This window comes from Haliaeetus leucocephalus, unplaced genomic scaffold (assembly GCF_000737465.1).
Source record: "Haliaeetus leucocephalus isolate CR32 unplaced genomic scaffold, Haliaeetus_leucocephalus-4.0 Scaffold140, whole genome shotgun sequence".
NCBI classification, from domain to species: domain Eukaryota; kingdom Metazoa; phylum Chordata; class Aves; order Accipitriformes; family Accipitridae; genus Haliaeetus; species Haliaeetus leucocephalus.
In genome coordinates, this window is record NW_010972576.1 from 16,899,227 (window position 1) to 16,911,720 (window position 12,494).

A 12,494-nucleotide genomic window follows, 5' to 3' on the forward strand; every position below is an offset into this window, starting at 1 on the left:
TTCACATGGTCTGGAATACCCCTTTGGCCAGTTTGGGTCAGGTGCCCTGGCTGTGTCCTGTGCCAACTTCTTGTGCCCCTCCAGCCTTCTTGCTCGCTGGGCATGAGAAGCTGAAAAATCCTTGACTTAGTCTAAACGCTACTTGGCAACAACTGAAAACATCAGTGTGTTATCGATGTTCTTCTCATACTGAACCCAGAACACAGCACTGTACCAGCTACTAGGAAGAAAATTAACGCTATCCCAGCTGAAACCAGGACAAGGACTGACATTATTTCCTAATTGCACATCAGAAGTGTGACCACAAATAAAACTGTTTAACAGATTTTCTGGTTCAACTTGTAGTGCGTAATAGGCACCTAGTGGCAGGCAGGACAGCCCACACCATCACCTACCAGCTCTGGCCTCCCGCAATGCATGCTCTGGAATAGGCAAGTTCACATGAAGACAGTCTTACTCCAATACTGGAGTCACTTGCCATGTAGTTTCATCCACTTTGAGACACAAATTTTTAGCTGCAGCCCTGGATCACCACCTTAAGTCCATGGATGGTCAGTGGCTTTATAAAGCAAAAGGGTGCCCACACAGTGGGTGAACATCTTCGCTGCACACCCAGCTGTGCCTCAAAGAGCCTGAAGAATGAAAAAGTCACCTCTTCTACCAAACAGGCAACATCAAGACTGTAGTTAGACAGGCAGGAGGGCCAGGATGACCAACAGGACATGGTCCTTGCTGGGCTGAGCCCCCCAGGTCTGACAACTCTCCCTGGTGCTCCAGAGGAAGCACATCTTCCAGCTTCAGCAAGCTATTTACCACCAGATGGTACCAGCTGGTCCCAGTCACCTTTTTCCCCAGGAAAACATGCCATTACCCACAACAGGATTTCATGGTGGCTACCTTGGCTCCCTGCCCTCCGGAGCAAGGCAGTGTCACGCATGCCCAGCCCAGCTTGGGAGCGCTGCTGCTCACGGTGAAGGAAGGCCACGGGGGCATTGCCATGCAGGGCAGGCTATGGCTGGGGAGGAGGTGGCGGTGTGACAGTGCTGTGGCTGCTGGCTGTGTTGGGCTGGGGGTCCGGGGGGAAGGTGTTGGTCTGGCTGACAACAGCCAGTGGCTGAACATGGAGTACATACTCCAGGAGCTTGTGGTCTGGGGCCACGAGGTGACCATGCTGCTGCCTTCGTGCTTCCTCATCCTCAACCCCACACAGCCCTCACCCTTCCAGTTTGAGGTGGCTGAGGTGCCGATCACCAAAAAGGAGATAGTTGGCTACCCTACTGGAAAAAGCTTTCTCTTTTTGGTTTTACCAGGAGAGAACGCTACCTGTCTGGGAAAGTCTTTACAAGCTAGCTCAACTGGTGTACAAGCAGGAGAACATAACCAAAATAATTTGTGATGAAGTCCTGAAGCATGAGGTGCTGCTGGAGAGACTGAGCGCATCCACCTTTGATGTCCCCTTGGCAGACCCACTGGCACACAGTGGGGTTTGCTGAGAAGCTGGGTATCCCCTTCATGTACACCATCTGGTTCTCCATAGGCAACATGATGGAGCGGCTCTGTGCTTAACAGATAGGATGTCCTTCCTGGAAAGGCTAAAAAACATCTTCACCTACACAGTGCAGGACATCACATATCATTACCTTCTCTGGGAAAGTTGGTGATGTTTTAGGTAAGGCTGCTCTTACTTCCAGAAATTACATCATCTGCTGTACACACAAGAGTAAGTACCCAGAGCTTAGAGGTTAAGGCACAAGGTAGGAGCAAGACAGCTGTGAACTCACTCTCCTTCCTCCAAAACTCCTGTGTCAAGTCAAACAATCCAGGCAAGTACAAATGTTACCTGTTAATCCTGACCTGCTACACTAGTACAGCTAAGTCCAGGCACTTGTAGGATAGGTAAAACAGTTCTAAAGCCACTTGAAACAGAGCTCATCAGTCATATACATAGATGAATCATGACAAACACTAAGAACAGCAAAATAATACTATATACCCACCAAACACTAGTACTGAATTAAACCTTTTGAAGTAGAAATAAAAAATGGTTTTGGAAAGCTATACAACAATACTGCCTTTTTTCCCCTAGCACCCTTCTGGCTTGCTAGCTTAACTCAAAATGAGAGATAATGGCCTCCTCTGGTCTTTTAAAGGCTTGGGAGAGCAGCTGAGCCCCAGTTTGCAGTGATAAAAGGCCCTCAGCAGAGACAGGGTTCTTTGCTTTTCTGAAAGTGTCTAAAAGAAATACTAGAAGATAGTTGTATTTATTTGTGAGTTTTTTTCTTTTTTAAACAATAGTTGCATAATTATTTTCACATTTTTGCTCTAAGTGATTATTGTAACGCTTAAAAGGAAACAGGGCAAACATACATGCATTGTTGGTGGGCAGATAAAATGGATATTATTTCAATATGAAACTCTAAATATTTTTATTTATATTTCACTAGTAGGGTGTAATTCTGCTAAGAGAGCTAAGTTGTTAAGATACCCTACTATTATAGTACCTAGCTGTGTGTTTACTTGTGTTGCTTATCATATTTGACGGAGACTAGAAAATCTTGTGCTGGCAAAAGCATGGTTTGCTGATCTCCTGTTGTGTAAGCCTCAGAGCTGCTTGGATCTTGTCTTGTCTTTTTTTATTGTTAAATGTGGGGTTTAGTATTTAAGGCTACATGTGCAATACCTGTTTTATTAGCTGTGTTAGCTTAGCTGTTCTCTACCCTGACTGTGATATGCTTTGGTCTGGAGTGTATCCAGTCCTGAAGGAGGTGCAAAAGGAAGGGGCAAGCATCTCACAGAAAGTGGGCAATGTCCCAGCTCCGGCACTGTATGCGTGCACCTTCTCTTTCTCCTTGGAAAATCTTCTTCAGGGTTCTTATTATTCTAGTTGCTTTCCTAGAGCTACCTAAAGGCTTTTTCAAGTGATGAGGTTGAAGCATGATGAAAGACTGCTTGCTCCACTGTCAGTCTAGTAAGGGGAGCTCATGTGGTGCTGCTGAGCTCTTGCAGGAGTGCTCAGGCCCTGTTTACACTCAGTCTAAGCCTCATTTGCCCTCTGCTCAGGACAGAGCAGCTGCCTGTTCTTTTCCCTGAACACATCAGTAGCACCAAGCATCTCCACTACGTCTACAGGACACAGTCAAGAGGAGAAGTCAGGTCTCTTGTCTTGGCAGTATCTGTCCTGGACTACATTATATGGATTCACTGATGCCAGTGTGCAGCATCTTCCCAAGAGAAGGCAAAGAAGCAGAAAGGTGAGCAAAACCTCTGCTCCTCATCTCCTCCTGTTTCTCTCCCGGGGTGGCCTGATGCTGGAGTCATCTCTACCAGGACTGTGTCCTTCCAGCAGCAGTGCTGTGTGTCCACAGCGTCTGGTTATAGAGAAGACAGAACTAGAGCACCCTGTGGGCTAGCTGTGAATCACTGCAGGACATTCTGCACCTAGTAAATGAAGAGAGAAAAATTGTAACCAGCTTTACAGGTAGGTTGGCTCTTACAGGACACAGAAGCAAATCTAGGCTGTAGTGAAGTGGTAAGATGGTGTTCATCCTGTAGCTGACAAAAAAGTCCCATGGGCTGCTCATGTCCTTTCCCTAGCCTGAGCTCCTGCTTGGTGCAGGAATGTGTATCATCTTCACCTTGAAGATCTGGTATGGGGGTATGCTGATTTTGGCTGGAACAGAATTAATTTTCTTCATAGTAGCTTGCAAGGGGCTGTATTTTGGATTTGTGATTAAAACAGTGTTGGTAACACAGGGATGCTTTAGTTATCGCTGAGCAGTTCTTACATACCATCAAGGCTTTTTCTGCTTCTCACACTGCTCCTCCCACGGAGTAGGCTGGGGGTGCACAAGAAGTTGGGAGGGGACTCAGCCGGGACAGCTGACCCCAACTTACCCAAGGGGTATTCCATACCATGTGGTGATGTGCTCAGCAAAAAAAGCTGGGGAGGCGGGAGGGGAGTTTGCCAGGGTTGCTGTTGCTCAGGGACTGGCTGGGCATTGGTTGGCCAGTGGTGAGCAATTGTTCTTTTTGCATTACTTGTTTTTCTTGGTTTTATTTTTGGTTTTTGCTTATTAAGCTGTCTCTACCTCAACCCATGAGTTTTCTAACTTTTGCCCTTCCTTTTCCCCTCCTACTGCGGGGGAGTGAGAGGCTCTGTGGTCATTTGCTGCCCATCAAGATTAAACCACAACACAGGGAAAGGGCTCCTGGTTCTCACATGCTGCAAAATGCACTTTGTAGTGAGCAGAAACAGGAGTTGCCGTCATTTTGAGATAAGCTGTGGCTCTGCAGGAGACTCCAGAACGGGATTTGCTGCTTGCCCAGTCCTCCTATGAGCATTGTTTTGTGTTCTGACATGCCCTCTTGCCAGGCTTGGATCTCACTTTTATTGGCTGGCTCTAAAGTGTTTGCACACTGGAGCAGTGAACTCCTTCCAGCTCGGTCAGACTGGAGTTGTACATTGACTGCTGAGATGATGGGGCCAAGGTTCCCCTGGCTGCTCTGGGCCTACGCATGCTGCTGGAGTGCTGGCTTTTGTGGGAAGGTGGTGGTCTGGCCCACCGATGCAAGTCACTGGATCAATATGAAAGTGCTGCTGGAAGAGCTTGTTCTCCGGGGTCATGAAGTGACTGTGCTGGTGCCCTCAAGCAATCTGCTCATCGACTACCAAGACACCTCCTCCCCCTTCACTTTTGAGGTCTTGCAAGTCCCCTTTACCCAGAAAACCCTGCATGCTATCATGGACGACTTCCTCAATTTCTGGATGAATGAGGTCTCTAATCTCTCCCCCTGGGAGATCATGTGGAGGACGAAAAAGGACCTGGAGGTCTTTACCAATATGTCAAAGCAGATCTGTGACACCTTGGTGATGAACCCTCAGCTGATAGCAAAGCTGCAGCAAGCCAAGTTTGATGTTTTGGTTGCTGATCCCCTGTCTGTAGGCGGGGAGCTTGTAGCAGAAATCCTAGCAATCCCTTTTGTCTACAGCTTCCGCTTCTCAGATGGGAATGTGGTAGAGAAGCTGTGCGGTGGGCTCCCGTCCCCACCTTCTTATGTGCCTGCTAGCACAAGGGGACTGACAGATCAGATGTCCTTCGTGGAAAGGCTACAGAACTTCCTCTTTTACTTTTACACGGATCTATTTTTCTTGAAGTTTTGGCAAGACGAATGGGATGGGTACTACAGTAATGTCTTAGGTAAGGCAGCTGTTGAGTGGTTTCTCCTCTTGCATAGGTTGTGCCTTTTGAATGTTTTGGGAGCTCAATGCTGTTCTCTCAAAATACTCTTTCTCAATGGCCAGCAGAAATGGTAATCCTGTTTTGGTCACATGGAGGCTGTGCCTTCCTTTTTAGGTCTGGTCTAATCTAACAGACACCAGTGCAGTTTTGCTCTAGTTCCTCTTGAGGATCTTTAGAGCACACAGTTCTAATTTTTGTCAATGACGATACTGTCGATGAGCTCTTGCAGTGAGCCATATGCCCATTTTAGTGCTTTCAGAGGACAGTTGTTGCCTCTTCATCTTGATGACAGGCAGTTCTACAATTAAGATGGTAGTAGATAAAGGCTGGAGGGCAAAATCATTCCTTACCTAAGTGTAAGGCACTGGAGACAGCTCCATTGATAACGCAGGGATGGAGTTAACCCTGTTGTAACTAGGAATACTGGCTGTCTCTGGACAACTGCAGAGCAAAAAACCACTCTTCATTCACATTGCATGCATCATCTGGAGATATCATCTTGCAACCCTGCATAGTACAGGATGCTAAGCGTGAGTTCATATTCTTGAACAATAAATGCTAAGAACTGCCAACTTTCCCCTTCAACTACCATTCAGAGTTTTAAATACTCTCCTTAAACTACATATATACCCGAAATTTTTGTTCCAACCTAGAACTCAGGCTTGATTGAAAGTCTGTTAAAGAGACCTTTTAGTTCAATGGACTTTGAATCTTGTACAGAATATCTGTGTTTAGGCAGATAACGAGTGAACAGCAAGCACAAGGGTATCTATTCTGTTGCCCTCCAATCTCTTCCTGCGTTTCCCAAGAATGCCTCTGTGCTCTGCAAACTAGTCCCTTTTCCCTGGATTGAATTTTTTTCCTTTAATACCACATAAGACTTAATTACACACCTTTGTACCACTTTACTTGCAATGCAAGGCTTAATTTTCACTCCAGTAACTTTGTAACTGACTCATTGCTCTTTACTTAAAATAAAATAAAAATTACTGGTGTAGATTGTAACACTGATCAAGTAGTATAAGAAGATGCCCTACAGATAATTTTTATCTTGCTGCTTATTTGCTTGGTTCCTGCTTGCATTAGGCTGGCTTTGGATAATCATTTATTTACCAACACTTCTAACCCTTTTACTCCACAGTTCCATTTTGTGGGGAAAATACTGCAAAGACAACTTGCAACATGTACCTGAGAATATATATTGTTCCAAATGGGAAGCTATAAAATTTTTATCCATTGGATTTTTTTCTATAGATGGATTTCTAGAGACACTGGATGTTGCATAAAATGACATTCAAAGCATCTATGGATTTGGCCAAATTTTCCCAATATGTGTCAGAAGGAGCTGACCCAGTCCCCAAGAGAACTAGGGATAGCTGTACCTGTCTTTTATTGTAGTCTGAGCAGCCACTGACTGAGTCACCATTTGAAAAATGCCACAGAACTTTAAAAACTTTCCTCCTCCCTGACTGGTGATGATCACTTTGCGATTAATTTATTTTTTATTTGGAACTACATTTTCTGTGATTGTTCTCTTCCCCAAAGTGTGCTTTTATTACAAGCACAGGTAATGAAGTCTTTCAGTGGTACAAGAATTGCACTTCTGTATCACAGAAACTAAATGCTTCCCACTTACTCCTGTACTGCTCTAAATTAATCCTGAAGGTTCAAAATCCCTTTAAAGATCGTATTGCCTTGTTCGTGGCAACCTGCCAAGGCCAAACACAGGACAGGGCAAGGAATACATCTGGATTTGTCTGTGTTTTCCTTTCATGCATGATTTGATAGACTACACTGACTGGGAGTGCCAAAAGACAAAGGTAAGGCTTCTATTTTGCAATCTACAGCAAACAAGCCCACTCCCGTGCCTGTTGTAAACCCCTTGTACCTTGTCCATAGGAAGGCCCACAACCCTGTGTGAGACGATGGGGAAAGCAGAGATATGGTTAATCAGAACATACTGGGATTTTGAATTTCCACGGCCTTTCCTGCCCAATTTTGAGTTTGTTGGAGGACTTCATTGCCAGCCTGCAAAGCCATTACCAAAGGTATCCCAACTTTGTTCTGCCATTGGTTGGTTGTTTGCCCAGCAGAACATAAACTGTTTCTCTCCCTGATAACCATGCAAGCCATGTCCTGAGAAAGCTCATTCTAAAAGAAGATGCTCTGCTGCCAGTGGGGAGCATGGAGCTATTTAGCAATCTGTCTGTACTTATGCAAACTGAGGGCTGAGTTTACAACCTGCTGTCTTAAAAGAGGATAGCTGAGGTCAGCAGGAGGGAATACCGTGTTTGTTTCAGGAAAAATAGGTGCTACTTCAGAGTAGTTAAGTGTAATTTAATTCTAAGATGCAGACTTGGAGCCAATGGTAACACTGAAATACCTGATGCAAAAAAAGCACTGTGATGGGACAAATTCTTTAGACAAAATGGAGCCAAGACTTGCAGAAAGAGACAATTGATGAACACTTTTTCTATTGTTACTTAGTTTAAGACATCTTAAAGGGAGTAAAATACTCAGCATCTCCAGCTTACGCTCTGCTGTGACTGGCAATATTCAGGTGGAATCTGAAACTCCTAGATACTGATGACAGCAACACAACAAGCTCTGGTCTAGATTATCACTCCTGTAGGAGCTTAGAGGAGGTAGGGTATTTTCAGTGTAAGTTGTCTACTTAAAAGAAACTGTCTAACTCTCTTCCCACTCCCCTGTAGCAGAGGTTGAGTTGGGGGAAATGGATAACCATTCTCTTTTGGATGCTATTGCTCCATTTCACATGATACTAACTAAAAAAAAGGAACAGGAAGACCTATTAGTCTGATTTGTAGAAAATCTGTTTAGCAACATGTGCTGTATTGCAAGAAATAGAGAACTGGCTAACAAAGTCAGACCAGCAACTTGATGAATCTCTGACCAGGATGCTGAAAAACCCTGACAGTTTTCAGCACTGTCCCTTCCTGCAGAGCTACGAAATGCAAAGTACTTGTTCATGGAGAATCCAGAACGATGACAGACTATGCTATGGAGGGTGTCACAGGGTATAGTCCTGATCCATTCCTGATGCTTGTGCTCTGAAAGAAATGTGTCCTGAAACTGCTTGACTTGCTTTCAAAAAGACAAAGCTTCTGTCACCTGTCCCAACTTGTCCTGCTCCTTCTTGGGGAGAAACTGTCTATTTTGCACAGGGCCAGGTCTATCTTTGTAATGCCCTTCTGTCAGCGGAGGTGCTCGTACACCACAATCATCTCCTTGATAAGCTAAAAAAGTTATGCTCTCTGTTCACAGAAATCTGTGTAATCTGTAGTGCATAATTACTCTTAGTATGTTTTCTGCCTCACCTAGGAAATGGAAGAATTTGTTCAGAGCTCAGGGAAACATGGCATCGTGGTATTCTCTCTTGGGTCGATGGTCTACAACCTAACTGATGAAAAAAGTAATGTGATTGCCAGAGCCCTCAGCCAGCTTCCACAAAAGGTGAATTTCCTTTCCAGTCTAAAACAATTTGTCTTGTTTTTTTGTCACTCCTGTTGCCTTCAGCGAGCCTTTCGCATTTGGACTCACCTGGTTTTTATCTGCATCTCTGCTGGATGTACCACAGCTGGGAAGCTGTGCTCTGCAGAGGCAGACTGCTGAGTCACCTCATGGGGAGTTCTGCCGTTTCCCCTTCTCTGCACCAAACGACATGGAGGTGTGTCCATAGGCCAAAATACAAAAATCACTCTATGTGATTTTTATAATAAGCACCTAATAACTAATCAAAGAGCTAAACTGGAGCAAAAGCTATTTGAATTACTGGGAAAAGGTACGTGGGTTTGAGATAAAGCCCTAGATTACATCTAAAAATACAGAAGGGTACGTCACATGCACTACGTTTATCTTCCTTTGTTCAAGGTCCTCTGGCGGTACAAAGGAAAAAAACCAGAAACTTTGGGCTCCAACACCAGGCTTTATGACTGGATACCCCAAAATGACCTGCTTGGTGAGACTGATTCTATCTGGGATGTGTTGCACCCTTGGAAAAACTGTTTCCTTCTTTGTTTTTTCCACTAAAACGGCTTATTCAGGCAAAAGAACCACATAACACTTGTGGCTACAATTAGTTTTGCAGCTTAAGCAGCAGAGGTTTGCTCTTGGGGCCTTAATTTCCTAGCCTGCTTTTGACAGGCTTTGAAGGGAGTAGGAAGCAGTGGCTCAAGAAGGCAGCAACTTGAGCTTAGCTATAAAGATGGATCTCTAAAGCAAACGCCTCTGTCTTACAGAGCTCAGTGGCAATTGTCTGGAAAGGCTAAGAACCACGTCTAGGCAGGCTAAATATCAAAGTAGACATGTACTCTGGAGCTGGATTTGGCCTCTGCAGTTAATCTCCAGGGCTCATTCTTCAAAATGCTTGACCTAAGCAAGGCTGCAGCAGAGGGCTGTTGTGAACATGATACCATGTAAAAACTAGAACTGCACAACAGCAGAAGGGCTGAAGTAAGTCTGGGGTAGTCTGGAGGAAAATGTTGATTCATATATTGCATTAAAATAAACATGAATGTGTGAAAGCAAAGCATGTAAGCTCTGACGCTGATCCAGAGGTCAGGGCTTTTCCCTTCTCTAGCCATACACTTGCCTGGGTAGTTTGCAGTGCTCACATCCCCAGTGACCACAGTCTGCCGCAGCTGCTGCTACACATGCCTCTCCTTCCCTATTCAGGCCACCCCATGACAAAGGCCTTTATTACTCATGGTGGGACCAATGGGATCTATGAAGCTATCTACCACGGGATCCCAATGGTTGGGATTCCCATGTTTGCCGACCAGCATGACAACATTGCTCACATGAGGGCAAAGGGAGCTGCAGTTGAGCTGGATTTCAGCACACTGAAGACGCAGGACCTAGTCGATGCATTGAACACAGTCATTAACAATTCCACGTGAGTTTTGTTCTTGCCTTACAGTAAGATGAGGTTATGAAAATTTTGAGCTGTTGATGTGAGAAATTCTGCTGGCTCTTCTGGGAACCAAAAATACTGAGTAGCTGGAGTTTGGGTTTCAGATGAAAACCACCTTTCATTTCTAAGAATGAGCATTTCTCAGAAAGGAGAAATCAGTAATTTGATTTTCCATATATTACATTTTATGATCCCTTTGAGAAAAATAGTTCTTGGAAAGCCCAGAGCAGCTCCTGAGACAGTTTTCTGCTCTCTCTCTCTCTCCCTTGCTCTCTGCAAGTAGAAATCCTCTGGAGGCTCTGGGCAACAATTCTACTTCTGTCTACTCTGTCTGTAGCCACAATTCTTTCTCCTGAGCTACCAATATCCTTAGGTTACTGTACCTATCAGTCAGGAATTACAGGCTAAGGAAGCCTGGCAGCTGGAATCCCTTGCTAAGGATAAGGCCATTGACAAATGGATTGGACAAAAGGCAGGAGTCCTCAGTCTTTGGCAGCAACTCCTGTCAAGTGTGAAGGACAGGTATCCCTTCAGCAAAGAACTTGCAAATTCCCAAAGAAAATGGACCAACATTGATGGAGGTATCCTGTATCTGAGGGAATTAGCCATGGTGGAGGTGATCTGTAACAACCTGGATGATGACAAGGCATCCAAAGACCCAGATGAAATCCAGTGCACGCAGCCCCCCTGCCAACCTCCCTCCTAGTTTTATTGCCGAGCATGACGTCATAGAGTATGGGATACCCCTCTCGTCAGTGGGGGTCAGCTGTCCTGGCTGTGTCCCCTCCCAGCTTCTTGTGCACCCCAGCCTACTGGTTGGCAGGGTGGTATGAGAAGCAGAAAAGGCCTTGAGCTGTGTAAGCACTGCTCAGCAATAACAAAAACATCCCTGTATTATCAACACTGTCTTCAGCACAAATCCAAAACACAGCCCCATACTAGCTTATGTGCAGAAAATGAACTCTATCCCAGTCAGAACCAGCACACTATATTATACTGGAACAGAAAATGCTGCAAATGTTTCCATGTTGCTTTTTTTAAAGGAGTATCTGGAATAATTTTGAATAACTTTTCTTTGCAAAAGATTGGCTTTCTCTATTACTGTTCATAACCCAATTTTATGCAGATAGGAGTAAACTGGGCCAGTTTCAAATATATTTACATAACACTGATGAAAGTAAAAGCAGGGCTGTCTACCTTCCTCAGGAGGATGGCCACGTGCTGAATGGGTTGTTTCAGGAATCAGTGACAAATCTTGGTTTCTTCTTTATTCCCCAGCTATAAGGAAAATGCTCTAAGGTTATCCAAGATACACCATGACCAGCCAGTTAAGCCGCTGGACAGAGCTGTCTTCTGGATTGAATTTGTCATGCGTCACAAAGGAGCAAAGCACTTGAGACCAGCTGCTCACCATCTCACCTGGTACCAGTACCACTGCCTGGATGTTCTGGCATTCTTGTTCACCAGTACAGCCATTGCTGTCCTCACTCTTGTCAAGTGCTGCTTATTTTGCTGTAGGACATGTAGCAGGATTGCAAAGAGGAAGAAAGAATAGACATCCTGTTCCCATCAGCAGTTTTTCTTCTCCTAGGCTGATTCAGCAAGGCATTTATGCACATTCTTTGGTGAATAAAATTATTAGGATATGCTTTAAGCTGGGCATATCACGAACCACCCTGTTGAACTGGGTCATACTAAAAAGCTGTTGTGTGGCAGAGCTGCTTGCTTAGCCAGCAAATTCCTTCTGGCCTAAATAAGATTGAATTATAGTTGCTTTATCCCTTGGGACCCTGTTAGCTGATCACACATGGTCCCTAGAACAGTAAATGCTGCTCTAACTTTTCAAATTAATTTTGGTATATTTCATAAATTCAACCTTTCCATGTGTGTGGTACTGTGGGTCCCTCAATCTGCAACTTGTCTCCTTACCTTAACTCTGTCCTCTCCTATAATGTCACCCAGGCTTTACGATTCACAACCAAAATGCCTCTCCTGTCAGAATAGCTCTCTCCAGATTGAACAGTGAAGCTAAGACCACAGGCTCCACAGGTGCCCATCTGAATGGCCAAGATCATAAAAAACTTAGAGCTGCAAGTGGCTGGTGAAGCTTGTATCATCACATTTTTACAAATGTACTGACTGCTTGGGGGCTGAGGGGAGACCAGAGTTCTAAAACCAGCAGAGAAATTACTTTTCTGAGAACCATTTATTTTCCATTCAGTCTGGAGTCCTGTTGCACAGGCCATCATTCTAACTGCAACACTGTAAGGGTGTGAACACCACCTCTGTCAGAAACTTGCCCATCTTAACCCTCAAATGCC

At 44.7% G+C, this 12,494-nt stretch overlaps 1 protein-coding gene across 2 annotated transcripts in view; it reads left to right on the top strand.

Moving 5' to 3' along the window:
• The window catches only part of LOC104843365 (UDP-glucuronosyltransferase 2A2-like), a 23,947-nt gene extending 12,184 nt beyond the window's left edge, over positions 1–11,763 (top strand). Inside the window, exons 6-12 of one of the 2 annotated variants that reach the window (XM_010586268.1) lie at positions 3,797–3,844; positions 4,528–5,198; positions 7,140–7,288; positions 8,583–8,714; positions 9,132–9,219; positions 9,936–10,155; positions 11,452–11,763. In XM_010586268.1, coding sequence (XP_010584570.1) covers positions 3,797–3,844; positions 4,528–5,198; positions 7,140–7,288; positions 8,583–8,714; positions 9,132–9,219; positions 9,936–10,155; positions 11,452–11,728 — 1,585 coding nt within the window. In that variant the 3' untranslated portion in view covers positions 11,729–11,763. The remainder of the gene's footprint in view (positions 1–3,796; positions 3,845–4,527; positions 5,199–7,139; positions 7,289–8,582; positions 8,715–9,131; positions 9,220–9,935; positions 10,156–11,451) is intronic. The other variant, XM_010586269.1, reaches the window with a different exon arrangement.
• The last annotated feature ends 731 nt before the right edge of the window (positions 11,764–12,494 follow it).